Below are 27,773 nucleotides of genomic sequence, written 5' to 3'. Positions count from 1 at the left end.
TTTATTCTAATTACAATCATTATAAATCTATTCTGCATCTTCTTTTAAAGTCTAAATCAGACAGGCTTTTGTTTCCAAACATGCCAGACATAAGTTTTCACACACCAAATATGGCAGTTCTCAGATCCCCAAAGTGAATCTGGTTATAGATACAAAGGAAATTGTTTTCATTCATTGTCACTGTGCAACCCTGTGGAAATGAGAAAATAAGCCCAGAACATAGATAATGGTAAGTACACTGGATTTCTAAAATCACAGAGTCAACAGTGATGAAGGAACTTAATTGCATACATCATGAAATATTTAAACAGACAGTGACCAATGTGTACAAATGCAGATCTATACTTTTACATCTAATTCTGTATTATAAACAGCTGATGCTACTCTGTGTCAGTGACTATCAATCTCTTTTACTCTGTAGCCTTAAAAATTGTCGTATGCCATCCACAAGTCACTGTTTCTTGTAGTGCTTTTGAAGCTTATTTTTTGGTGCTTTATTGTGAAAAGGTCTGTGGTAGAAGCCCAAAACTCAGAGGGAGAAGAGAACCAAATTTCTTATTTAACTATAGCCCATCAGCTAGATATATCCTTGAGACATTGATGCATTTAGTCCATAGCAGATTGCGGCTGGAGGTTAGCATAGAAAGCAAGCAGAAAACTCATCTTTGTTGCAGTTGATATTCTTACATGGTCCTTAACTGTTTTCCAGCTATATTCATGCCTTGCTTGTGCTACCAATAGAGATTTATAGGCAAGTTTTTCTAATGGAGACGAGGCTTTTAGTAACAGAAGTTTTGTACCAGGCTCCTAGCAGATTCTTCTGTCAAGGCACAAGAGAGGAAATAGGAATTTTCTCTTTGCTTTTGTGTCTTTGCTTATTTTTTTTTTCATCAGCTCTTCTTGCTGAAAATCTGAACTCCCACCCTGTGTAAACTTCCTTCCTGTGACATAGCCCTGTGCTTCTTTGATCAGCCCTGGAAGAGTTAGTGTTGGCAACAAGCTGTCATCACTGAGCACCCAGAGAAAAATAGGGTGAGATTAGTAAGACCTCAATGAGCCATTGTTCCAGACAGCTTGCAGGCTCTGCGAGGCTTTGTGATACCATGATGTTTAGAGAGTATTATTTGCCATAATAAGACACCAAAGCTAATTAAAAAAAAAAAAAAGTCAGCTGAGACTTTTGCAAAATCTGAGCTCAAGTTCACAAATTTTGCCTGGGATAGGTCAGATTTATAATCCTCTGTGGAGTCTATTCAACTGTCTGATGCTACAGCAGTATTAATTTTATCTTTGTCTTCTGAGAGTTACTGAAAAATGACATGAATAATCTATGGAGTTGTTTGGCCATTTCTGTTGTTTGGAGACCTGCTCTTGGTTCTTTATTGTAAGTTATGCAGGAGCACCCACTGACAAACTCTGGTTGCTGCTTTCTAACATGATCCTGAATTTCATGCTGTAAGTACATCACTTGTTCCAAATTCAGAATAAAACTGTTTATTTCAATATTTCTGCCATTTTCATGTTATGAAAGAAAGGTTTTCTAGTTTTCTTATGGTTATCTCCTGTATGTTTCCAATGTCTCCCCTTTTGAGTGAGTTTATGCTTTGGAAATAACAGTGGATTAAAAAAAAATACACAGAGAAGACATTGCTGGTCTTTAAATTTTTAGGAAAGTCATGGCAGTCTGATGAAATACAGCATTGTGAATCTACTCACTGTTTCTGCCCCGCTTACATTCTTTGCATAGCCAAACATTAACCAGAACTGCAGCTCAGAGCTGCTGGTATTTTTGCAGAGCTGATGTATCTGTTTTCTGTTGAGCTCTTGTCTCGTCTGTAAGAATGAAGAACAGGATTCTCTTTAACAGCTACCTTCCATTCTTGTCACATATTTATTGTCAGTGACAAAATTTTAAATTCTTTTCATAGAAGGAATGGAAGCTGTTAACTTTAGGGCAGTAGGAAAAAATTTAGTTATGCGTATCTTGTTTCTCTCCACAGCTCAAGGAAATATGTAGATTCATGGCTTTGTTGTACAACTGTGCTAAGTGCTTCTGCAAGCCAGTAAGCATCCTTAACTCCAATTGACTTCATTGGAAACGGAGGGCTCTTGGAGCCTCTTGGAAGACAGACTTGGCATGCTCAAGTGTGCCTTCAGCAGATACACACACTGTGTACAAGCATCATTCTGCCCACTGGCAGAACACAGCTTCTGCTGAGAGAGGAGAAGACAGGTGGCCAGGGGAGGGGAAAAAACAGTTATTCCCATGCTCAAGACACCAGATTCCTCTTCTCGCCTTTCTGTGGGTTGTGTGATCTTGGACAAGTGACAGAACTTTCCAGCCTCAGAGGTCTCTATTTTTAAGCCAGGTTATGAAGTTAAATATGTTAAAGGTAGTGAGGTGGTCAGATACAGTGGCAGTGGGAACTGCATGAGTATGAATGATTACTTGCACTTCTTAGATTATAACAGCGGCATATAACACTTCTCAGGTCATATAAAATAGCAGTGTAAAACATTTCCTTCTTTGGTGCAATGATTCCATGGACTTCTTTTTTCAGGCCCAGTGCTTGTCTTACCTGTCCAGTATCACCAACCACGCCCTCCCTCATGACGACTAGAGCACAAAGCAGTGTCAGAAAAACCACTGAGGAGTAGAGCAGTGTTCTTGGATCTGTGAAGTAGTGCAGAGTATTTGTAAACAGGCTAGAGATTCCACCTGTGGCCTTCCACACCAGCTGCATTGCCCATCACGGGAAGCGTAGAGAGAGGAGGAAAAGGGAAAGGGAAAAGAGGGGACATGACCGCGGAAGTTTGCACTTCCTCACCAGTCTGCTGAATGCTTCTTTCACAGAAAGAAGTCTCTTTTGTGACTTTGATGCTAGTTTGGATTTTGGCAGAGGACTCAAAACTACTGCTACTTAAGACATTTCAAGACCTTAATTTAGTTCAGAGAAATTATAAATGAACTTTAACCCTTCCATGTTGAAAGAATGGTCTCCAGCAGAACTGTGAATGTGTGGTTGTCAGTAGTGTTCAGATAGCAGACCCTCCTTGCACATCCAATATTATCTTTTTTGTAGACTCTTGAGCCTGATTTGGATCTCTTTTGTTCCACGAGGAATCAAGATTATATCCACTGAAATCAATGATGTTACTGTGCAAAGACAATCAACCCCTCCTTTCCTTCTTTCAGTCTCTATAAATTTGCTTGACGTTCACTGTAATCTCTCATATGACCCTGCAATTACTTTCACTCATCTGGGTTAAAAAATGCCCTATGGGCATATTTTTCATGGTATACAAGAAAAACCTCTTGGACAGCAGGCTTAATCCATGCTCAAGGAGGGAGTGAAAACAATGCAGGAGGGAGAGAACTCTCATCGTCAAGTGACACAGGAAAGTTGCTGAGAACTGGTGTGGCTGGGTAGCCGTTACAACAGCTACTAGCCACTCCTTCCGTCCTGCCTCTCAGCTTTATGTACCACATGTTGCTGCAGGCATTTTACTTCCTGCTTTATTCTATAAAAGGTGAAACTATCGTTCATGAGACTGTGTTGAGCCCTGGAATAATGAAACCATTCTGCAGAAACCCCTGCTGTTCCAGACAGGTTTATCCAAGCGCTGCACCACAGACTTGACTAGCAGAAACTGCAGCAGGGTGAGGACGCTACCTTGCACCTTCTGGGTGCCTCACTGCTCTGATCTCCATCCACTCCTCTTGTGCTTCCTGATTTTTAAAATTCCTGAGCATATCTAGTTCTGTGACATACCTGAATTTGTGCCAACAGCCATTAAACTGTTCCCTTGTTGGTCAAAAACGCCCAGGGAATCCCCAGAAAATGGGACACATTTCCTCACAACATTTAATTGCTTCTTTAGTGGTGGTACATGTTACTGTGATTCATGCAGTTTTATTGTTTGTACGTAGGACACTTACCAGAACCTCATGGGGTAATTATTCTTAATTAGGAGGTTGGACACATGCTGCTCTTTCCTCCTGCAATCTGCAATTAATAATATAGAGATAATGCAGATTTCTTCTTGTCAGTCTTTTGTTTATGTTTGTAGGAGGAGGGAACAGTTTGGGGAAAAAATTATCTAAATCAACCACCTGCTGAGATCCATGCCTTTCTTACCTGAAGATTACCCTGTGCTAGATGGCAGCTGAAACATTCATAACTGCAGACACCTCACTGTCAGCCTAATTCCTCTTTCATATATTCCTCTAAGGCCTGCTACGGGTCTTTTTCTCCTCAGTCATGGACCACTTCTTACCATGGCTTAATTAACTTTTGTAAATCAGTTGTACAGTATGAAAAAAATCTTTAGAAATAGTAACATTGGTGTTATAAGTATTAACATTTTGAGTGAGGGAAGGGTCTCAAGTTCTCCCTCCTTTTTTGCTTCTCCCAGCAGCCCTTATTAAACTAAACTAATGTATGTATGCATGAAACATCCAAATAACTAGTTTAATATGAAGCATGGAGAAATACTACAGAACCACTTCAAATGTTACCGCAGTAGTCATAAAATGAGTTTCCAGTCTCAGACACAATGTTTATTTAGAGTGGAACATACTGGGGAGAAAATCTCAAGCTTTCTTCTGCGTGTTTGTTTTTGTATGAAAACAGCAAGCTGCCTAGTGCGAATATTTACAAAATAGGTGATTGTTACCAGAGGTCATTTTTCTTTCAAGTCCTTTTAGCGACATCAATGTTTCTTTGATTTCAAACCCAGGGTAAATATCCATACTGCAGTTACAAAACATGTAATCATATCCTAGCCTCTACCAGATATGTGGAAATGTAAAGCGACTTCGCAGACTTAGGGGCGTTGTGCAGTTTTTTGCAGAACTGGGGAAGAATTATACTCTTTTCTTTCTTTCAAAGGATGCTAAAGATTAATAGCTCCCTAAAATACAGTTCACTTATACTTAGGACACAACAAAGGCAAAACCAGCCCTTTAATACTAATTTTTTTTCTTTTTTTATCTTTCTGAACAGATGTAACCAGGCATGACAACGAGCGAATGCCAGTGTTGGTGTGCGGCAAGAGCCAGTCCCGAATTTCTTCTTCCAGCTCCTTAACCTCTGAGACACCTCGTGGTGGAAACATTTACTGCTCGCGGAGAGGGGCTGGCATCTCGGAGAATCCATTTTAAAACAATTTGGGGTTTCCATTCTGCTGCACTTGGAATTGGTCAAATTGTGCAGTGGGTACAATAGCTAATTGGAGGACAAGATTGATCTATAGCAGATTTTTATTTAAAAAATGTGAACCCACAGGGAAATTAATTTTGCTAAGAATGAAGTCAGCCTTTGGCTGCCCAGGACTTCACAAATACTGAGATTGATTGATTTTATCACAACAATACAACAGTTACAGTTTCTGTGCAGGTAGAGCAAAAGGGCCTTTGCTTGGGTTTCATGTGGGGTTTGGTTCTCCAGACCCAAACCACAATGTGAAACATCAGCGGGAGCTGGGGTGCGTGATGAATTGCAGCCCTGGTGAAGTGCACGTACAAAAACGTCACATTGTTCGAATGTTAGCATGCCTCCAGTGCAACGCCACTGAAACCAGTGACATTAAATAGACAGAAAGTACTTTTGGCCTGTTTTCTTTGTTAGGACGTGGAATATGGTGGCCATAACCACTATGAATTTTTACAGCTGCTTTATTTTTCTACTGCAAGTTTGCTCTTTTACATTTTGGGGGAAATGACATCCACTTCCTTTTCAGCCAAGGAGACAGCGCTCAGGGCTGTATCCTGCATTTCCAGGGAGTTTGTGAATTGTGGATTGCTGTTCTTGGTTGGGAATTCAGTTTCGGCGCTTCCCTGTCCGGCTTTTCAAACGAAATGGAGTGAAAGTGACCTCCCACATCAGAGCTGGGTTTCCACCACCAGCTTTGAATGAATAAATAGGATTTTTTTATATCAAATTTGATTGCAAAGTAGAAGTGAAGGCTGCCGACTCTGCTAAAAGCAGCCAACTATATTTATCTAAAAATGTATTTATTTGAAAATTTTCCAGCAGAGAGCCACTGGCGGCCCCGTGCCCTCTGCGGGACAGGGGATTAACCGGAGCTCGCTGCCGTGCCGTACCGGGCCGTGCCGTGCTGTGCTGTGCTGTGCCAACGGGGCCAGGCCGGGCCGGGTGCCGCGGCCTGCGCAACGCGTGGCTGCTCCGGCCCGCCTGCCGGCCCGGCGGGCTCCCGTCCGACTGACTGCCCAGGCAGCCAATCGCAAGCCGCCATCTCGTCGTGTTTTCGCCTCCCGCCGATCAAACTGTCCAATCAGCACACCGGAGGTTAACGGATCATCCGTGCCAACGTCGGCGGTCAAATGAGCCAATGGGCAGAGGGCAGGTTCTTTGCCAATGAGATCAAAGAGTTAGCAGAACAGGGACATGCTGTTGGTGGCTGCGCCTGTCGGTCGTCGCTGCTGAGGCCGGTGGTTGGCTAGCGGGGAGGAGGGGGTGGTTTCCGGGGGCGGGGAAACTATATTAGGGGCGGACAAAGGCGGCGGCGAGGCCGTTCAGCTCGCCGCCATTTTGAGCAGCGGGCTCTGAGGAGCAGCAGTCGCCGCTGGAGCACCTCTCCTTCTCCCTCTCTCCCTCCGTCACCACCATGTCGCGGGATCGGTTCCGTAGCCGTGGCGGCGGTGGAGGCGGCTTCCACCGGCGTGGCGGCGGCGGTGGCCGCGGCGGCCCCAACCACGATTTCCGCTCTCCGCCGCCCGGCATGGGCATGGGCCAGAACCGCGGCCCCATGGGGGGCGGCCCGCAGGGCCCGGGCGGCCCGCCGGGCGGGGGCCCGAAGCCCGAGCCTCCGAAGCCGCCCGCGTCGACCTCCGCTCCTCCTTCTTCGTCGTCCTCAGCCGCCGCCACCACGGCGGGGCCCGCTGGCAGCCAGGCGGGCCCGGGAGCGCCTCCGCCGTCCGCGCTGCCCGCGGGGCAGCCGCCGCAGCAGCAGACCCCGGTGTCGGCGCCCTCGTCGGCTCCCTCCGGCCCGGGGGGGCAGCCGCAGCCCAAGCCGAGCCCCAGCCCCACCCCGGCCGGCGGCCCTAAGAAAGGACAAGGACAGTCGCCCGGCGGCGGGCCTAAGGGGCCGGGCGGCCCCCAGCAGGGGCCCGGCGGGCCGCACAAGGGCGGGCCGGGGCACCGCGGCGGGCCGGGCGGTGAGCCGCGCGGCCGCGGGCAGCAGCACCAGGGACAGCAGAGCCTCTCCTCGCAGCAGGGCTCGGCCGGCGGCGGCGGCGAGAAGCTCTCGGACGAGGTGAGTCATGGCCCCCTCCCCCTCCCCGAGCCACAAGATGGCGGCGGCTGCGGCTGGGCCCGGTGGCTGAGCGCGCCCCGGCCGCCATCTTGAGGGGAGGAGCGGCGGGCGCGGGGAGGCTGCGCCGAGGGGGGCGGTGGCGAGGGCAGCCGGGGCTGCGGGGCACCTACACGGCGAGTGCGTGTTCCGTAGGTGCCTGGGCAGCGCCGAGTGCAGCCCGGGGAGTCTGGTCTGGCCTGGCAGCGTGGGTTTGTATGCTCCTCTGGCGGGAGGAGGCCGCGGCGGGGCGGCACGCAGTGATGGCTCGAACTGGTATGCTTCTTTGTAGGGATTTAAAGCAAACCTCTCTCTGCTGAGGCGACCCGGGGAGAAGACCTATACGCAGCGTTGCCGATTATTCGTTGGTAATTTGCCCGCTGATATAACAGACGAAGATTTTAAAAGACTGTTCGCCAAATACGGGGAGCCAGGAGAGGTTTTTATCAATAAGGGGAAAGGCTTTGGATTCATTAAATTGGTAGGCTTTTGTACTGTACGTCCGTCTGTTTAATTCTCACCAAACGGTAATTTGCAGCTTGGTTTTTTAAAACTGGGTCTTAACCTTTCCTCAGGAATCTAGAGCTCTTGCAGAAATTGCGAAGGCAGAACTGGATGATACCCCCATGAGGGGTCGACAGCTTCGTGTTCGGTTTGCTACACATGCTGCTGCTCTTTCAGTGCGTAATCTTTCGCCCTATGTGTCCAACGAGTTGCTGGAGGAAGCTTTTTCCCAGTTTGGTCCAGTAGAAAGAGCTGTTGTGATTGTAGATGATCGAGGTAGATCAACAGGAAAAGGCATTGTTGAATTTGCATCAAAGCCAGCTGCAAGAAAAGCATTTGAACGGTGTACTGAAGGAGTGTTTTTGTTGACAACGTAAGTATTTTGCAGTTCAGGGTTTTTAGTTTTAAGCTGAATAAAATCGTCAGCTTCTAGTTTTTCAGAATGGAGATTCTTAGGGAAAAGTAAAATGAGGTTTTTTTTGTTCAGCACTCCTAGGCCAGTTATTGTGGAACCGTTGGAGCAACTGGATGATGAAGATGGTCTTCCAGAAAAGCTCGCTCAGAAGAATCCGATGTATCAAAAGTAGGCACTATCTTCTGGTATAAAGAGTATTTATTTAGATGATGTATGTCGTGTGGAATTATCCCAGACTCTGAAGGAGATGGAGTAATATTTCAGAAACAACCTTGGAGATTTGAGTAGTATTTTCAGATCTTGATTTTTTTGTAGTAGTTTGTTTTTAGGTAATATACTGATTTTTTAGATTATATTCACTAAACATTACACAAGCGGTTTTCTACATTGTATCACAAAGAAACAGTAAAGCCTAAATAGCAGCCCAGTAACAGATGGTTTTTGGTGTATGTAGAAACTTCTGAAAATCAGACTTAAGCTGTTTGCTCATCCTGTTGTTGAAAGCTGTCATCTTGCCTAAAGCATATATCATGTTGATGATTCCATTGGAAACCTACACACTGATGTTTATGGTACTAAATGAGAAATTAAGTAAAATCTTGACTCGTTTCATGATTAATAAAAACTAGTTGCCTGTGGGTTTGCCTTAGGAGGCTGACCACTGGGCATAAAACAGCAGATAAGAGAGTGTAGGAGTCTTAATAAATAGCAGGTTTAGGTTAGGACCTGTATTTAAAATCTGTTTGTTACAGAAATGTTGTATTTTCCCAGGTCACAAAAGGGAGTGCAGGGGGGAGATCCAGGCTGTCTTGTTTGTATGAGGAAGTGTTCAGAATTGCTTGCTCTGACCAAAACCTGTAAACAATTTAATAGAGGTAGTGTCTATGAAAACAGTGTAGGTTAGTATAGTGTTCCTAAAGTGTTAAAACTTGTTACATTGTTAATGTATGGAAAGCTTTAGAATTTTCCTAGTGTTGTTCTATTAATTAGTGAATCTGAGACTCCATTTTTTTCCTGTGACAAACTGTTGGCTCTCAGGCATTTTGAAAACTATTTAAGTTAAAGTGAAGATTATTACTTGCCTTTGACAGATAGTGCTTTGGGTAAGTCAGCACTGAAAAAAATCCATCTCTTCATATGCTGTTGTTTCGAGCAGCTGTACCTACTTGGTCAAAGGCCTGTCTTGTTTGAGGATTTTGCCACTAGCAGTTGCCAGCAGTGGATTTTCTAATGAAGACTTAAGAACAAGATAAACTTGCAGTAAAACTGTAAGTGGGAAGATTTACTTGGATGTGATAGTCCAGGAGTCTCCATATCTGCTGCAGTAGTCATAGAATTTATTCATATTAAATGCTGCTGGTTTAAGTGTGTGAAATGCTGTATTGCTGTCAGCATTCTGTCACAGCAAGTTTTCTGTCACATAATTGTGAGGTAGTATTTTTCAGGGCTCCTGTGATGTTCCCTGGTAATTCTGTTCTTATGCTTGTGGTCTTTTAGTGACCTTCAGTTTTCAGGTTTACCCAGTTTGAATGGGCATTTTGCTTTCTGCAGGGAAAGGGAGACTCCTCCCCGTTTTGCTCAGCCTGGCAGTTTTGAATTTGAATATTCCCAGAGGTGGAAATCTTTAGATGAAATGGAAAAACAGCAGAGAGAGCAAGTAGCAAAAAACATGAAAGATGCCAAGGACAAACTTGAAAGTGAGATGGAAGATGCTTATCACGAGCATCAGGCAAACCTCTTGCGGCAAGGTAGTTGGCTCTGAATTCTGTGTCATCTTTTTGCTTTAAATGCTGGCTTAAATGTATGGCTGTTAATTAATAAATTCATGCTTCCTATTGCTAACTTGAGAATTTAAGGCTTAAAAAAGAGCAACTGATAGTTTTTCCATTTTTGAATGAACTATTCTTAAGAATAGTGATACGGAAGGCAGCTGGTGCAGATGAGGTTGATCTAGTTAAAATCTTGAGTTTAAATCTGACATGAGTTTGTGAAATAGCTGCTGACAAGCTTCATTTCTGTAGACCTTATGAGGCGTCAGGAAGAATTGAGACGTATGGAAGAACTCCATAATCAAGAAATGCAGAAACGCAAGGAAATTCAGCTGAGGTTGGTTTGGCTTTCATGGGATTTTTTTTCAGTGTTTATTTGTTTTTGGTTTTTTTTAAATGACTTATGTGAAAGTTTTTATTTTTCAAGAAACACCATTGCCGCTTCAGTTTGTGTATGAGAAATTGAACTGCAGTGTAAGTTTTTCCTTGAGTATTTGAGCATCATACAGTATCTTTTTTTGCCTAAGTGTAATCATTCCGTGCGTTCTAAATTGCTCATGCTGGTGATATTGATGAGCTAAGTATTGAACGTGTTACACTTCTGGGGTTTAATGGTCTGCTTTGGAATGATCAGGCAGGAGGAGGAGCGTCGCAGGCGGGAAGAGGAAATGATGATACGTCAGCGGGAGATGGAAGAACAAATGAGGAGACAGAGGGAAGAGAATTATAGTAGAATGGGTTACATGGATCCAGTAAGTGAAATCATGTTGTTTCTTGGGTACCTTACAGTGTTGAGGATTTTTTTTGGATGTGTTTTCAAGATTGATGCATTTTGCTTCCTTTAGGTTAGATAATGCAATGTCTTTGCGTAGGTGAAATGGTTGTAGTTGGCTGTACATGTGCTTTATCTCCTGAAAAGTACAGATTTCAGTAGTTGATGATCCATGTTAAAAGCTGTTTCTTCTATGCAGAGGGAGAGAGACATGAGAATGGGTGGTGCCACCACAATGAACATGGGAGGTAAAGAATTTTTAAATAATTACTTTATGTGGTTAACTTAGAAATTGTCAGAATATGATTATATATTTCTCTTTCATAGATCCTTATGCTTCTGCAGCCCAGAAATTTCCACCTCTCGGAGGTGGTGGCGGCATAGGTTATGAAGCTAATCCAGGAGTTGGCCAAGCAGCCATGAGTGGTTCTATGATGGGAAGTGACATGGTAATGTATCCTGTGGTGGCTTTAGTTTAGCACAAGGGAAATGTGGCTGGGGATTGAATTCTCTACCAGTGTTCGGATGGTTGTGTAAATTTCACTGTTAACTGCTGACTTTCTTGTCAGGTATTTAACATGAATGAAGACTAGTGTGGCAGTATGTAGTATTAGATTAGTTCTTAACCATTATGGTAGCTTACACAGTCGGAAGTTGTTTGTAAGTGAATTCAAATGTGCTGTTAAGCATATTTGCAATTAACTCTGATTTTATTGGACTTTGGAAATTCTGCGTCACTGTTAGGCTTGGAAGGATTTTTTTGTAAATTCCAGAGAATCTGCCAAATTTCATAATTAAAATACATAATGTAGTAGACTTTCAGCAATTTGACATTCTGTATTTGTGGACAAGGGATATTTTTTTGTTCTCCTTTGCAGTGTGCAACATTGCATTTATTTTGGCCCTTCCAAGCCTAGTTAGGACTGATGCATGTTGGTATGGGTATGCTGTTAATTCAGAAATCTGCGCTCATGTCTATTTAAGCAGCAGATTAACTTTTAAGTAATCAATGGTAAACAGCATATCACTTACTCTGTATGCTGATGTTTGCTATAGAAGAGCAGAAATGCTGGTTTTTAGCTTTAGGCATGTTCCAGTGATCCTTGACTGTAGCCATTTTGTGGTTCCTATCTCAGAGGAATGATAGCCTGTTCTTGTTTTCCCGTGTTGGGCATGACTATGTAGGTAGAGTTTGCTAAAGCTACGGCATATCTCATGTTCTGAGGTATGTTTCCAAACTGTACTATTTTTGGCACACTATATGTGTGAAATGGGCTTTGAGCCTGCTTGGTGTTACCACACTGAAGCCATACGGGTGTAGATTAAAGAAATGTTCAATGGGTAGGATGGAAATCTATGTTGGCTTAGGTGGCGGTATTGGTGTGCTTTCACCCTCCTGAAAGGGTGTACACTCTGTAGCACAAGCTGAACTAAATGATTTTTGGGTGGGTTTAGGCCTCTGGCTTAACGTGGTGAGCTACCATAGTAGCTTGTCAGGTATCTTCCGTTTTTTTGGGGGAACCATATCTTCGGAATGGTAACTTTGCAGAGCATCATTGATTTCAGTAGACAGTGCCGTTGGCCTTAATGTATCTATATAATCTACTGATACTTAAGCATTTCCTAAGTTTCCCGTGAACAGTTAAGCAGTCTGTGGTGAATGCTGTGTACATTTTTCTCCTGAAAATCATGGTACAGGTGCATGCTGAACTTGTGTAATACTTGAAAACGTGCTATGGTCAAAAGGTGTGACAGTAAGATGGTTTAACTGCCTTGAGTTTCTTAGGATGGGGATCTCTGCCACACAATGCTGTCACAGTTCCTGGGCTGATAATCTTTCGAACAGAATTGGAGATAAGCTTAAGTTGCCATGAATTAGGCAGAAAGAACCTAGGTAATTTCTGAAATTCCTTTCTTGGAAGGATTGATACTGACTTTCAGAAGTCAAGAACTTGAAGTGTGAATTTTCAGTTCCAGATACTTTCAGTAACAACCAACCTACCATTGTTCAGTTACTCGGTAGTGGAAAACTTGCTTGAAATGAAAGTATAAAACTATCTTTGACTTTATAATTTGCCAGTTCTATAGACTGAATGCTGATCACACCTACTGATACAGTAACTGAATGAAGTACATGCAACTAGAGGTACTAGTAAAAGACATACCTGAAGTCTCTGCTTTATTGCAGGGTAATTTAGCTTTTACATCTTGGTGTGAAACCACTCAATGCTGTGAAGTTGTGAATTTTCCAAGAGCTTGTGGTGAAGGTGGGGTGGGGAGGGAGGTAGGTACTGACTGGATGCACACAACCCTTTGTGCATAGTTCTAACTCTAAACACCAAATAAATTGTAGTTCTTCGAACACGTTTTGCATATTATACAGCAGCAGTTCCGGAGTACATGGGATTTTAACAAATGCAAGTCTTCTGATCGAGCAGTTGCGTTGGTTAGGTAAATCACTGGTCATTAGCTTTTTTCACTTTTTTTTTTTCTTCTTGCAATCCAGTAGTGCTCACAATCAGTTTTGGTTACTGCCTAAGGCCTCTGCAGTTTAGTCAGCAGACCGTAGTCTTAACCCCATCTTGAAAAGCACATGGTCTCTATTGCAGCACATGCCATTAACTGGTGAGTAGGCATTCTGTTTACAATGACATTTTATGAATGTCAGCTCCTACTTCAGTGAACTGAAGATACGTTCTCTGGCTAGGCTTATTTGGAAATGACAGTGATGTAATCTGAGCTTTTACTGCACTAAAGGTGAGAAGTTTGCAAGCTATTTGCATTAACTTGGTTGAAAATTGCTAGAGCTCTTTTGGAAAAGTTGTTAATTCACATCTGCACTAATGCTTACATTTCTAGCACTGCAGGGAGGATCTGTTCTTTGTAACAGATGTATGAGAATGCATCAAGTGGGAACATACCTCAAGGCATGTATTACAATAAACTAATTTTTAAATTACCCTTTTTTCCTTTCTATGTTCCCGGTACCTGTGGATCGGCTCAATGGTGATTGTATCGACGAACCTTGACTACGGAACCTTCTAAAAATATATACTTAACACACATGGACATCAACTACATATAATGAACTGTTAATTCTGTTCCAATAGCGTCCTGAACGCTTTGGGCAGGGAGGTGCGGGGCCTGTGGGTGGCCAGGGTCCTAGAGGAATGGGGCCTGGAACACCAACAGGATATGGTAGAGGGAGAGAAGAATATGAAGGCCCAAACAAAAAGCCCCGATTTTAGATGTGACCTGTAGTTTCATTCCAGTTTGTTTTTGTCTGTCTTGTTTAGACACCAACTTTTTAATTCTTGCATTTTAGTAAGAAAGCTACATTTTTATGGATGTTAGAAACTTACTGACCTAATATTTGTAAGTGGTCTGTTTGGGCGAGTACAATTTAATTATGTAATGCAGTGTTTCAAAACAAATTTAGCTGTTTTTTTGATGTATAACGTCCCTAACTTGATGGCAGTGTACCTTGTGCCACTGAATTCCCAAAGTGTACCAACTTTTTTTTACTGTGCTTCAAATAAATAGAAAACTAAATGTAGTAACTCTTCTTGCCATCCGTGGTTAAACATGAGGCTAAATACCACACCTTCCGCAGTAAACCAAGAGCCTTGAGTGGAGGTCAAACTTAGACCAGGGTGTGGAACTGTAGTGAAGAGTGAAATCTCTTCCCGTAATGCCTCTAGCTTAAGATTGGGTTAAATAGTAGCCTAACTTTCCAGCAGGTGCAGATTTTTTTTGAGCATTAATTGTGCTGCAGTGAGGAAGCAAACGGAAATCTTGCAAGTGCTGCAAGATACATTAATTAAAGCTACACTGCAAGCAGTGCAGTATGTAATGAATTTCGTAATTTAGCTATGGATAACGGGTGGTGGGATGGTAGCACTTAACCACCTTGGCAGTTACTGCTTGGAATCTTTTAAAGACTTTAAGCAGAAGACTAGCAATGGTTATTTTAAAAGAAATTCATAGAATGACTTGTATTGGCTGACTTCTAACTAAAGGATTGTTAATGTGATATTTATATGCTCTTAAGCTGTCTGAGATTACAGGATCTGGCCTTGCTCCGTATTGTATACTTGCCTGAAATTGCTTGGCAAAAAGACCAGAAGTGTACTTGAGTGATTACGGTTAACTTGCTTATGTCCTCATGCTAACTGAGTGGACTAATTTGCATAGTTCAGAATACAATCATTTGTATTATGGGGACTGCAGGAACTATTCTGAAATCATGTAGCTGGTGGGCAAATCCTAAAAACCTGTATGTAAAATACAGAAATTAGCTTGCTTGCATGATGGTTATCGCTCTTTTATTATTGATGTTTGGAGATAATGCATCAAAAGTAGTATCTGAATCTGGAGTTTAATAGCTAATACTACACAGTACAAATAAACTCCCTTTAAGGTTCTTTTGTAGAAGATTGATGAATTCGTTAGCTTGCTGTTCATATTTTATTAAGCCCCAGAAGAATTTCAAAGCATTCTGGACTCATTGATAAGGTGGTTGCTTTGCTTATTATTACATTGTATCAGGTAAGCTGGGAACCTGACTTCCCAGTGTAAAATACCTTGGTGTTAATGCAGGATACATCAACCTGCTTGGCACAAAGTAGGTAAACTTAGTTTGGCTGTACCTTCACACGATTCCCCAACTACTGGGTATTCTGTGAGTAGCTTTAATCTTCCAAAGATCTTTCTATTCCTTGTGCTACGCATTGGCTAATTCTAAATTCTGTGCTAAATTTTCTCTGCGGTTAAAACTTCAGTGTCAGATTGCAGTGTTTTTCAGAGTGCAGATGATCCCTCTTGAAGTACTCACTGTAAGTGCTGTTACTCCTTAAATGAAAAAATAGCATGTTGTGAAATGTTGATACCAGGTAACACTGACTTGGAATATTAAGCGCACTAAATAGCGACTCAGCTTGTTTGGTGAACGCTTCTTATTTTCCCAGAAAAGTTTGAGGGTTGAGAACATGCTACAAGAATGAATTCAGGAAATTCAGAATTGGCAGTTCCTAAACTGCAGACCAAGTATTTGGGAGTACTTGTATTGGATACTTTAGTTTAAAAATCAGCAGTACCGATGCAATTTGCTTTATTGAAGTAGTATTAAATAATGCCTGTGTTTTCCTGAAGAGGGTGTTCATGGGACACCCGCAAAAGGTGAAGGTGTCTGAGATGGGGAATTCTGAACGTAAACATTAAATTAATTTTTTCAGTTTATTTTTCAGATTACATGTCATTCTTTATTAAAGAGATGCTGGTGCATATCCTAAAGTATGTTCTTTTGTAGTTCTGTAACTTGGAAGAGTGAAGGATGCTGATGTCCTTGTACCTTACAGAGGTTGTCTTTTGGTACCCCTGTTTTGTACGTAAGCTACCATTGCTAGGTATTAAAAATAGCTGAGTTGCAAAACCATGACTAGTAAGTATATTGAAAGATTTGGCAGTTTTCAAAACATCTGAAAGTTTGGTTAAATGTGGCTTTGTTGTAGCTGCATAAGCAGAGTTTCTAAAACAAGTTCTGCTTTGAGTTGCATGTATTAAACAGGCATACAATTAACTAGCCAACTTCTTTTCAAGACCTTTTAAAGGTGGTGTCTTAAAAGCTGGCAAACATGTCAACTTTAAAATGTGATAAAGTTGCTAACGTGGGAGGCGAGAAAGTTATGTTCCTTTGATCTGTTCCTATGAGGTTTTGGACTTTTTTCATAAAATCAGATTTATATGATTGAATCTTTAAAACCATTTGGAAAAAGTGCTTCCGTTGGGCAGACCTGTTTTTGGATGGTCTGGATCACATAACACATTTTTGTACTGGACTTAGAGGACATTGGCTGTTGCAATTTAGCTTGCTTTATCGAAATTGAGCCCATTTTGACACTGAGATCTCTAAAAACTGCAGCATGTAGAAACTGGTATCGCTATACATATATCTTCACACTTTCTCAGAAACGAATACAGAATAATCTTATCTTCTGGTGTAGACACATTACACTAATCATTTATACAGCTGATGAGAAACTGAAACTGCTTTTGAGATTTTGTGGCATTTTTGTGGTAGAAAAATTCTTGGCTTCTCCTTGGCAACCATTTACTGTGGCAGCAAGTTTTTGCTGGAGTTTGAGACTGCAATTTACACTTAAAACTAGTGGCCTGCTACATAACTGCACTTAGCCAGCATTTCTGCAGTTCATAACTGTGAGGAACGTAGTACCACAAATGGCAATGGACATTAGGACCCGGATGTAGTATTCCTGCTTGCTCCAAGATTCTCATTGCCGACTGCATACAGGTAGGTAACAAGCAATATAATATAACTTGGTGACTTTCTATGTAATCTTATACTGTGGGTATTCTGACATCACACTTCTGACTGTGGAATTACAGTGCAGCACTCCTCATACCTGTATGTTAAGCTTGCATCAAAGCTGCGTGGTTTTCGGTTTTAAGCTTTGTCTTGTTCAGAGTTAATAAGCAACTTACTGTGATTCTTAGATAAGTATTTTCAGACCCGATTCCTTTGTACATACGACTCGGCTTGTGTGGATTTTTCTTAGTTCCGATGTAATGAAGATATTCTTAGATGAGCTCTGTGGGGAAGAGGGAGCGTGATCTTAACCTCACTTAACTAGTCACCTAGGTGCTGTCAGTGCCTAGAAAAGGACTGTTTAAACTTCCTGTAGTGACAAAACGGCCCATCTGCAGCGCATCCCTTCGTAGAGTCTTGGCTCAGCAGGAAATGCGTTAGTAACCACTGCTCTAGCCTTGTGTGCACTATGCGATAGTCACTTTAAACTTGCTAATGCAGTCAGCTTTGAGGCGGATTTGGAATATTTTTGAGGACATACAAATGAGTGCTTGAATGAATATCCTCGTGAGTAGTTTCATAGAGCTTACTGGACATTTCAGTTGTCTTTATTTTAATCTTTGATTGACAAGCATAATATACATTCCTCTGCCTTTAATTGACAGTGATGAGATTCTGTATTTCTGCCTCGTAGAGTCATCCTGGTAGCGTAATGCTCAATTTCATTTTTCATCAGTCTTGGGGCTGTAATTCTAAACTCTTCATTACTAGAAGTACTGAATGTAGTGTTTCAGGATTAACATGCTTACGCTTCCAGACACCCAGACATGCTGATCTCCAGCTCTTTTGCATTAGCTCTTGAACCTGAATTTCAAGGTCCCTTGTTTCAGTACATGATCTAGCTCTTTGTCTGATGCTCAGTTTATTTCAGAGGTGTTGTAATGTGTTTTCCCGCTTGTTCTGCAAAGTTCTGCTTTGCATACTTGTTTCTGGTATTATTGTCACATTTGAACCTTCTGCGTTATCTTCCAGGCAAGACTTTTGCTGGTGAACAGGGGATCTGGACAGCCTTGCCCTCTGCTGTAGCTATCTTTTCATGTTCCACTGAAAGCTTGAAGTAGCAGCTGCACCTTAAGATCATAACAGGTCTTTGGTTACACCGCAGTGAGTGTAGCCGAATTCTAGCTAGTCAAGCAGTGACACCACCTGTCACAAAGTCAGTTTGGCTTTTTGTGATGGCTTACTCTTACCTGTGGCTAGAATTCAGTTGCAAAAATGATGGCAGTATGCGTACTGTCATGTAGCAAAACTGAATTATTAATCTTTAAACCAGTGCTCAGATCGGACCAGTTTTTCCAGTGTGCTCTGGATACTTGACTTGACCTGCAGGAATGTCGTGGAGGGGTTATTGGCACATCTGCCTTGTTCTACGTACTTGAACTAGCAGGTTTTTGACGCTATTGGAGCAAGCAATATGTGACTGAACCATGGGTCTCATACCAGCTCTGACTGTCTGCAGTAATGAAACTTGGTGTGGTAGCTAACTTAAAAGCAAATAGTCATGTCTGCTCTAAATCAGTCTGTAACGAGTGGGTACAAGAAATGACATTACAGTGCTCGCATTGTGTTTCATCTTGGTTTTATCTGTATGTGAAATACACTTTTTCTCAAAAGCTTACCTGAAGCTCAGAAGTGTGGTGTCAGAATACATATGCGTACCTGCTAGGCCCTCAGATCCAGATACTGGTGCTGTCAGGAGAGAGCACAGCATAGTGTGTATGGGGGCTTTACTGTAACATTAAGCATACAAAGTGTTGATTTGCTTGCAGTTTTCCCCATAGCTAAACACTGAGGCCTGTGAGTAGTTTTAGGACTCGAGCAGTAATGGGGTTGCATGTCTCTGTTAATCATTGCCAGCTGCAGTGACACGATCAGGAAGGCCAGCGTTTTGTTCCATTATGTTCAATGAGGCTAAGCATGTTGGCAAGGATGCATAAAAAGTATGCTGCTCTGGGTAATTACTTGGCTTCTTCCATTACTAGCAAGTTTGGAATCTGCTAATTAGCTTCAGATTTTTTTTTTTTCTCTCCATACAAGCTAGTGGGGCTGTTAAATAGCTGCTTACTGGAAAAGGAAAAAAAAGGGAGGATTGGCCTTCTCCCACCTCTGTCATTGCTGCTAGATAATGATTGACACGTTAGGACTTGGCTGTGCAATCCCGCAGTGGTCTGTGAATACCCCATCTCTATAAATGTTGCTTCTGAACACCAGTACTGAAGAGCTAACTGGGGAGGGTTGGGAGGAGTGTGGCTATAAGTGAATCTGGAGTGTTAAAAGGATGCACAAAGATATAGTATCCCTTATGCATGGTGTTTGTTGCTATGGCATAGAAAACAAAACGTGCATACTACACTTCTGCTCCTGAGGGCCATGATAAAACCCAGGTGGTGGGTTTGAGACTAAACTTGAACTTCTCCCTGCCTGGTCAGATCACATTGTGACCATGATGTGATTTGCCTCCCAACTTGAGGTGTGCCCAGAGCCTGGTACTATATCCCTAGCTGCTGACCATTGCAGTTTGCCCTCAACTTAGCTACAGTAGAGGGGTGGGCCTTCAGAAGGGAAGAATCTGTTGCCGAGAGTAAAGGCAGTAGACTGATATTGCTAACCTCTAGTGTCTTCCTTTGGCTTTTGAAGCACTTGTAGGGCTATTACTGAACCTGAGGGCTGCTAGGAGTCCAGGGCCATTGCACTCCTTCATGAAGGGGAGGAAAGAGGGCATTACTACAGGAGACAAGCTAGGGTAAAAGAGTTGGAAGTAGCTTGACAAAATTGTTAATGCCTTCACATAAGGGATAGTATACCTCTGGCTGCAATCAAACTTCATTGTACTCAGACTGGTGATTTTACGGTTTGTGCTCAGACAAGGCGCAGTTCTTCAGTCAACTACCTGCATATTCCTTCATGTCGTTACAAGTGTTTAGGCTAGCCTATTTCTGCCCCTTATTCTTCCACTTAATATTTTGGAATAATTTGTAAATTCCCCCCCTCATAACTAATCAGTCCATGTATCTTAAAACCTTATTTTTAAGTTAGTTTTGAAATGGTCAGAATTTTCTGTGTATTACTATAATAACTTCAGTTGTTATCCTTTAGGTGAAGATGAAAGCTGAGTGAAACCGGAGTGCTCATCCATGGGAAGTAAGCATAACTTCTTGTTCTGAGCGGGTGAAATAATAAAGGCTTCTGGACGCTTGATGTTCAGTCACTGAATATCGAGAAATCGGTACAAGGGAGTACGTTAAATGCATAGGGTAGAACTTAGTACCTGCTGTCAAGCTGTGGGGTTGAGCACCCGGACTCCCATCTGGGCTTGATATCTTGACAGCAGTGGTTAAAAATACCTTTCTAGACATGGGTTTGTACAGAAGATTTCAAAATCACTGTGGGTGTAACTTCTGAATGTTTTCCTAGTTCAGGAGCCGAGCATGAGCACATCCAGCATGATGCCCAGTGATATGTGGAGGGACCAAGATAACAAGTGAACAAGTAAGTAAGCAGTGTCCTTACACTACCCTGGGAGCTCGGTAGCCCATCACCCTGTGATCTATTATGTAGTTCCTGCCTGAAACTAGCCCTTGATTAATCTCAGTTTTATATAAAACTCTTCTGACTTTCTTTTGTAGAGCGAAGATATAACCATTGTTTGAGGCTTTTCAGCCCTGCAGCATGAAATACAAACTCTGTCCTCTGAATCCTATAGGTGGTCAAACAAGAAATAACCGTTTCTCCTTTCAGGCTCCAGTGAATGGAGTGGGTGATTGTCAGCAAGGAAAAAGGGGCACAATAGAGTAACTGCTTCTCAAATGTTAATCCAACTAAAAGATGTTAAAAAGCTACTTTCCTGAAGTATTGCAGTGAACGGTGAATGTTCACAATAACTTGGAATACAAATTAGCACATACAGAGCATAAGCAGATAGCGATTTAGGGAAATGAATTCCAGCTCTGCAAGTTAAGTTTATGATGTTTTCCCTCTTAATTTACCAATAAAACTACAAGGGGGAACTTCAGATATTAAAATCTTGTGTGAGAAGCAACATGCAAAGTGCCTAAACTCACTCATGGGTAAGTAACAGCTTAGATATGCCACAACTGAACCTGTAAGATGTGAAGCCAGTGCGATTCAATTGGTGAGTTCCTATTGAATCGTGTGTGATTTGTCACTGCTGCTCTTGTTTCTAGGGTAGTAAAACACAAAGCTGTTTCAGATCTTTGAAATTTATGAAGCAGACAAAAATGTGAATGCTGCTCATTTAATCTCAAGGTTGACATGAGAACTTGGGATCCTAGAGAGCATTTGACAGGCGCATGGCCTGTTCTGACGCACTGATTCCTGTTTCACGTCATTATGTGTGATCTCTGTGGGCATTTTTAATGGTCTTGCTAACTCTGTGCTTTGCACTTGCAGAAGAAGATGAAGTCCGAATGCAGTGAAGAGGAGCCAGGAACATAAAATTTAAAAAAAATAAAATACTTGTTTTTTTCTATAAGTGATAGCTGTTTTATTCCAGAGGGTATTCAGTGAGTGAGCAGTCTGTTCAGCAGCATGCGATAGGGATGAATTTGAGAAACTGCCACAGAATGGGGCTGTGGAAGGGGTTGCGGAATGTGGTCAGAGCACTGGAGCAAGAAGGGGTTGGGTCATTGGGTCCTGACAAGCACAGAAAAGAGAAACACTTGCGACCAATAACAAATTGACAAATGCATAATACAAGGTTTTTTTCTGCTGGGATTGTGCCAGGGAATTCCTCTTGTAGTTCAAATGCTGCAGTTTTTCAGGCTAGCTGGATTCCTGACCAGTGTGCAGCCACAGGTGCTTTTGCTAAAAGACTTAAGTCTTTTTTTTTTTTTTTAAAGTAAGTTCTGCTTGTACTTGAGGCACTTCAGTATTTCTGGAATTTTCACCCGTTCTTTTCCCCCATCTCAAGTCCTGTGCAACTGCTGTATTTTTAGATCATAGAATTCTGAATGCTTACATGTGCTTCCTTGGTTTGTGATAGTTTTCTTGGTGATGGCTGTGGTAATTGAGCCTGAGATCCCAAAGTCTGAGTTCTTTGGAAGCCAGAAAAGTGCTGGTTTTAGCTCTTGAAGCACAATTCCTGTGGTTCATATTGCTTCATTTGAATCTTTACACGGCTGTGTTGTGCACATACCTAGTTCATGCTGTCAATTATTAAATATAATCCTTTGTCTGACTATCAAGTAGTTTAACATGTTGAAATACACCAGCAGTAGGCTTTATTCATACAGCTGCATTGTAACAAGGTCTTCCCCCCACAGTGGCCTGAAGTCATGAACGTTTGGCTGGGAACTGCCTTGCCAGACCAGAAAGATCAAAATAAACTGGGTTTAATGTGGGAAAGCCGTATGAAATACTTGAGACATGTGGGTCTCCAGTGGTGCAGCATTAGTGCCTGGCTGGAACACCACACCTGGGCTTGAAATCGCAGCCAGGAATATGTTGTGCTTTGTCTTAAATGCTGTTTGTTTACTTCCCTGGCAGAAAGTTTCATTAACAGTAATGTTGGTCAGAACTGCTGTAGCTGTGTTTCTGGTGTTGACTCTTGTAATTATATAGCAGTAAGCGTAGGGGAGAGGGAAGGGACCCCAGCAGCAGCGGGGGTGCTTCGCAGCTGCCAAGCAGGCTTAGAGTAGAGAAGGTTGGTGCTGGATTAAAAGCTTCTGACTGCTGCTTTTCACTTCTTCATGCAATCAAGCGATTGGGTACAGGATAAGCCAAAGTATTTCACTCTTTGATTTGACTTCTTTATGGTATTGTCTAGATTCTGAAAAGGCTTCAGCGAGAAGGTGTTTTGTGGTTCATCAATAGCTGCACTGCAAGGAGCTGGGTTTTTAGTGTCTTTGTCTCCACAGCTACTGCAGGCTTACATAGCCCTTTTTTTTTTTTTTTCTCAAATTCTGTTATTTTCCAGTAGCTTGTCCTAATTTCTTTTCCACTGTTGCAGCATTGAATGCTGGAAGCACATTCAGGCCACAAGTTTCACATAGGAAGCAGCCAATGTGCTGAATTGCGCCTCCTACAACTCCCTGTATAGCGTTCCATATGGAGAATGGGATGTGTTTTGGAAAACTGTTTTTGTTTGGCCATGCTCATCACCTGGAAGATGACTACTAGCGAGAGGTTTTCCTCTGGTGGTGGGTGATGTCTCCTGGCTGGTGAAGCTGATCACCTGGTTCTACCAAATGTTTTATTACTCTCAGTAGCTCCTGTAACTAAAAAAATACCAGGTGGAGGGTAGGTGCATGGTACCATGTGGACGGTGTTGGTCTCCCGGCCAGACAAGAGCGTTTATCTGCCAATGTGTCTTGCTGTGAGGGGCTCTGAGCCGAGGTGCTGTGCTGGGGCTTGGGCATGGTGTGGGTGGCATGACCCCTGCCCTGTCGGCAGTGCTGGGGCAGCCCTGGGAAATGCAAACACGGTGAAATGGTTTTGCAGTGTTTGCACAAAACCAACCTCTGTCCGGGCCCTGAGCGCGCTCCGCTCTGCAGCGGGGATGAAACCCTGCTACCAGAGACGGGAGCTTGGAGGAAGGTGGCTGCTGCGGGCGGGTGTCTCCCTGACTTGCTTAAACACCAAGCCTGCTTGTGGGGAGCACTGAAGCCATGGGTGGGAGGGTGCTGAGCTGCTGCAATCCTTTGCTCAGGGTTTGGTTGGGATTTTCCTTCCCCCTGCACCGCGCTGCTTTCTAAAAGAAGAGCTGGAGCATCCCTGGCCTGTTGCTGTTTATCACTCCCTGGCATTCAAGCCGGAGCAGGGAGAAGCCACAAATGATCCTGAGCAGCTCCTCGGCTGCCCTCACTGCGGCTGTCCCAGCAGAGCCGGGGAGCGATGGCTGCCAGGAGTAAAAATAGCAGCCCTGCAAGGCCAGGCAGCCCTGCGAGGCGGCTGCCCTGGGTCAGCGCTGCTGCGTGCTGCCGCTGCTTCCTGGTGCCTGGGAAACCGTTCCTGCTCTTCATGATTTATTGGTATTAAAAAAAATATTTCCACTTGAATTACAGTAATGTCAGTGTCCCTGTGGCTCCCTTAGCCCCTGGCTCGTGCCAATCTAGGGCTGTCTTCCCTGAGAGCCTGGGCACACGCTGCATGGCGAGCAGTGCTGGCAGTGACGCAGGCCTGGGCCGCGCGGGGAGGGCAGCAGCTGCGGCCTTCTGCCTGGCAGCAATGCCCGGCCCGCCTGCCTGGCTACCCCGGCTCAGCTGCGTGGCTAACCAGTCTGCCACCTGGCTACCCAGCCTGCTGTGTGGCTAACCAATCTGCCACCTGGCTACCCAGCCTGCTGCGTGGCTAACCAATCTGCCACCTGGCTACCCAGCCTGCTGCGTGGCTAACCAATCTGCCACCTGGCTACCCAGCCTGCTGCGTGGCTAACCAATCTGCCACCTGGCTACCCAGCCTGCTGCGTGGCTAACCAATCTACTGCCTGGCTAACAGCCCGGCTGCCCTGCTATGCTGCCTGGCTACCCAGCCTGCTGTGTGGCTAACCCCAGCCACCGGCAACCTGCCTGTGCCGCTGCCTGCACCCGGTCCCTTTGCGGGTGCTGGCCCAGGGCCCGCTGTGCCCGCACAGTCCCAATGTGGGTCTGGGGGTTTTATCCCACCACCACCCCCCCAGCCCTATTTATTTGCTGTCACCCAGCCCAGGTTCGGTGGGAGGGTGGTGCTGGCCGGGGGGATGTGGGCCTCACAGCCCGGGGGGGGGGTCCGTGCCCCGCGGGGGGGGGGTCCGTGCCCCGCGGGGGGGGGGTCCGTGCCCCGCGGGGGGGGGTCCGTGCCCCGCGGGGGGGGGTCCGTGCCCCGCGGGGGGGGGGTCCGTGCCCCGCGGGGGGGGGGTCCGTGCCCCGCGGGGGGGGGTCCGTGCCCCGCGGGGGGGGGGTCCGTGCCCGGGCCGGAGCCGAGCCCCGTGGCCCCGCCCGCCGCCCCCGCCCGTGCCCGCCATGGCGGCGGCGTTCCGAGCGCTGCGCGTCCTGCTGGGGCTGTTCTTCCTGCTGGCGGGCGCCGGGAAGCTCTCGGCCCTGCTCTCGGCCGACCTGCACCGCTACATGGTGGGTCCGGGGGGGGGGGCTGCGCTGCGCCGGGGGGGGCTGCGCGGGGCTGCGCTGCGCGGGGAGCTGCGCGGTGTCGGGGGGCTTCGCTGCGCAGGGGGCTGCGCGGTGCCGCGGGGCTGAGCTGCGCCGGGGGGGGGCTGAGCGATGTGGGGGGGGGCTGCGCGGTGTGTGGGGGCTGCGCGGTGCCGGGGGGCTGAGCTGCGCCGGGGGGCCGCGCGGTGCGGGGGGCCTGAGCTGCAGCGGGGGGCGCTGCGCGGTGCCGGCAGGCTGAGCTGGGGGGAGCACGCAGGGTGGGGTGCTGGGCCACAGCGCTGAGCCCCTGGGGGGGGAATGGGCAGGCTGGGGTGCAGGAACGATCCCCTGGGGTGCAGGGCTGAGCCCCCTGGGGGGAATAAGCAGGTCGGCGTGCTGGAATGATCCCCTGGGGGTATGGGGCTGAGCCCCCTGGGGGGAGTGAGCAGGTTGAGGTGCTGGGGTACAGGGCTGAGCCCCCTGGATGGGAATGAGCGGGCTGGGGCGTGGGGCTGAACCCCTGGGGGTTCAAGGCTGAGCCCCTTGGCAGGGGTAATGAGCAGGTTGGGGTGCGGGGCTGCTGGGCTGAGCCCCCCTGGGGGCAATGAGCAGGCTGGGGTGCTGGTGTGCAGGATTGAACCCCTTGGGGCACAGGGCTGAGCACAGCAGACCCTGCCGGAGGGGCTGTGCCCCCCACCCCAGGCTCAGGGCTGCTCTGTCCCCTCCTGCCCTCCGCAGCAGTCGCAGTTCGTGCGGTACGCCGAGGTGTTCCCCCTGAAGGAGCTGGGGCTCACGCCGGAGCCGGGCTGGTACCTGGAGGTGGTGGGCTGGGTGGAGGCGGTGGCCGGGCTGCTGCTGGCGTTCGGGCCCCAGCTCCTGCAGGAGATCAGCAACTTCATCCTCAGCGTCATCATGATCGGTGAGAGCGAGCGGGAGCCCGTCACCCCGTGTGGGGTCCCAGGGGACCCTCGGGCAGGGACCCCTATTCCCCCGTTGTGCTCCTCGCCCAGGTGCCATCTACACACTGCTGGTGCTGCGGGAGCCCCTGGCCATGTGTGCCCCCGCCACCCTCTGCCTCGGTCTCCTCCTGCTGCTCAACATCCGCGGGCACGCGGCCCCCGCCAAGCCCAAGTTCGAGTGACCGGTGCTGGGAAGGACGGATGGCTCGGCTGGTGGGAAGTGATGCCTTTATGATATTTTGGGGGACAGCATCGCGTCCTGGGAGGTAACTTGCTGCTCAGGCGGTGTGTCCCCTCCTGCCACCGCTGGGGACCTTGGTGTCGGTTGTCCCTGTGCTGCAGGACCTGGGGCTGGTGCGGTGGGACGGTGGCCGTGGCACCACCGCCGCTCCAGGAGCTCCATTGCTGAACTCGCACAAGGTGTCCAGCTCTTCCCGGCGTTTGGCCATGTCGAGCTGGGGCTGGCTCTGCTCTCCTGGAGGCTCTCATTTTTTGGAATAAAGCTTCTTGTTTTTCATTTTGCCTCCCCTGTTGATTTCTGCCTCCCGTCACGCTGAGGGGATGTCCTGGGCCCCCTGGAGCAGTGCCCAGGGTCAAGGGCTGGGGACAGGCAGGAGCTGGTGGCAGCTGACACTGAGACAGAGCCAGTGGGGAGAGCCCATGTGGGGCTGGGAGCCCCCCGGCTGGCCAGAGCCACCTAGCAATGTGCCAGGCCGCTTGTACATCGGGGGGGGGGCAACAGCAGCAGCGTGACCCCCCCCTTCCTCAAAACCTTGTGCCTGGGCAGGCGCGTGGGTTTTTTTGGATCTTGCACCCTGTGGGTGCAGGGCCCTCCGCCACCCCAGATGGGCACAGCCAATGTGATCCACTTGGGATGAACCCCAAGATCACATTTGTACCCGGTGCATCTCCCAGTAGGGCAGCTGTGCTGGCGGGGGGGGGAGACTGGCCGTCTTGGGATGAGCAGAGGGGGTACAACACCCCCGTACCCCCAGTGGGACCTGAACCACCTTGGGGGTGGCACCTTTGGTGTCCCAAAGGAACATCCACAATTTGCAGGGCCACGCCAGGCTGTGAGTCAGATGCTCACAGAGCTGGGGGTGGGGGGGGGGTGGGGGGCTGGGGTTGTGCTCCCCCTGATTCGAGCTTTAAGCCAAGAAAAGCACTGAGAGCCGGGAGGAGCAGATTCCTGCTTTGATCCCTTTCAGGGCATCCCCCTTTCCCCCCAGCTGCTGGGTGTGGAAACTTGACCCTCTGCTGCTTTCATCCTGGCGTGGGTGGGAAAAAGGCTCTGGGAAATGGTCCTAGACAGGGCTGGGGGCACGTGGAGGGGGGGGTGGCAGGTCCCCCCCGTGTACCCCCAGCCCCGTCAGCCGGCGCAGGGGGTCTTACCATGGCTCCAGCGAGGAATCCTCCGTTACATACACACGCAGGTGCTCTCCCCGTTCCAGCTGCTGTCCCGCAGGCGCTGACCCCCACAGGGGCTTGGGATGGTGGCGGGGGGTGGGGTGGCTGGGGGGATCAGGCAGCTCCTGCCTCCTCCAGCACTTAAAGCCTTCCCCAGCCTGGCTGGA

At 46.3% G+C, this 27,773-nt stretch overlaps 2 protein-coding genes across 4 annotated transcripts; both read left to right on the top strand.

Moving 5' to 3' along the window:
- Nucleotides 1-6,515: 6,515 nt before the first annotated feature.
- Nucleotides 6,516-21,651, top strand: SFPQ (splicing factor proline and glutamine rich). 3 transcript variants are annotated; one of them, XR_008820854.1, is made up of 12 exons: nt 6,516-7,278; nt 7,607-7,795; nt 7,890-8,191; nt 8,306-8,401; nt 9,785-9,981; nt 10,255-10,339; nt 10,637-10,754; nt 10,974-11,022; nt 11,102-11,223; nt 20,256-20,300; nt 20,574-20,648; nt 21,570-21,651. XR_008820854.1 is itself a non-coding variant. In XM_056332333.1 (11 exons), the coding sequence occupies exons 1-10, from the start codon at nt 6,631-6,633 to the stop codon at nt 20,274-20,276; spliced, it is 1,827 nt and encodes a 608-aa protein (XP_056188308.1). In that variant the 5' UTR covers nt 6,516-6,630; the 3' UTR covers nt 20,277-20,300; nt 20,574-21,651. The 3 variants fall into 3 exon arrangements, 2 of the variants coding, with proteins under 2 accessions (XP_056188308.1, XP_056188307.1); XM_056332333.1 differs by having other exon boundaries at nt 20,574-21,651; XM_056332332.1 differs by lacking the exons at nt 20,256-20,300; nt 20,574-20,648; nt 21,570-21,651 and adding an exon at nt 13,885-16,012.
- Nucleotides 21,652-25,101: 3,450 nt separating this feature from the next.
- TMEM35B (transmembrane protein 35B) lies at nt 25,102-26,716 on the top strand. Its single transcript, XM_056331796.1, has 3 exons — nt 25,102-25,225; nt 25,979-26,159; nt 26,251-26,716. The coding sequence occupies exons 1-3, from the start codon at nt 25,118-25,120 to the stop codon at nt 26,379-26,381; spliced, it is 420 nt and encodes a 139-aa protein (XP_056187771.1). The 5' UTR covers nt 25,102-25,117; the 3' UTR covers nt 26,382-26,716.
- Nucleotides 26,717-27,773: the final 1,057 nt, after the last annotated feature.

The sequence above is a fragment of the Falco biarmicus genome, chromosome 3, assembly GCF_023638135.1.
Source record: "Falco biarmicus isolate bFalBia1 chromosome 3, bFalBia1.pri, whole genome shotgun sequence".
In the NCBI taxonomy this organism is placed as follows: Eukaryota; Metazoa; Chordata; class Aves; order Falconiformes; family Falconidae; genus Falco; species Falco biarmicus.
Note: the sequence above shows the minus strand (reverse complement) of the source record. Positions and strands in the feature narration are given on the sequence as shown.

Excerpts from the sequence above, each read along its gene's own strand:
- SFPQ (XM_056332332.1), top strand. The coding sequence starts at position 6,631 with ATGTCGCGGGATCGGTTCCGTAGCCGTGGCGGCGGTGGAGGCGGCTTC. Across the intron at positions 7,279-7,606 it reads GCGAGAAGCTCTCGGACGAG|GGATTTAAAGCAAACCTCTC; the intron begins GTGAGTCATGGC and ends GCTTCTTTGTAG. Across the intron at positions 8,402-9,784 it reads AAGAATCCGATGTATCAAAA|GGAAAGGGAGACTCCTCCCC; the intron begins GTAGGCACTATC and ends TGCTTTCTGCAG.
- TMEM35B (XM_056331796.1), top strand. The coding sequence starts at position 25,118 with ATGGCGGCGGCGTTCCGAGCGCTGCGCGTCCTGCTGGGGCTGTTCTTC. Across the intron at positions 25,226-25,978 it reads CCGACCTGCACCGCTACATG|CAGTCGCAGTTCGTGCGGTA; the intron begins GTGGGTCCGGGG and ends TGCCCTCCGCAG. Across the intron at positions 26,160-26,250 it reads CCTCAGCGTCATCATGATCG|GTGCCATCTACACACTGCTG; the intron begins GTGAGAGCGAGC and ends CTCCTCGCCCAG.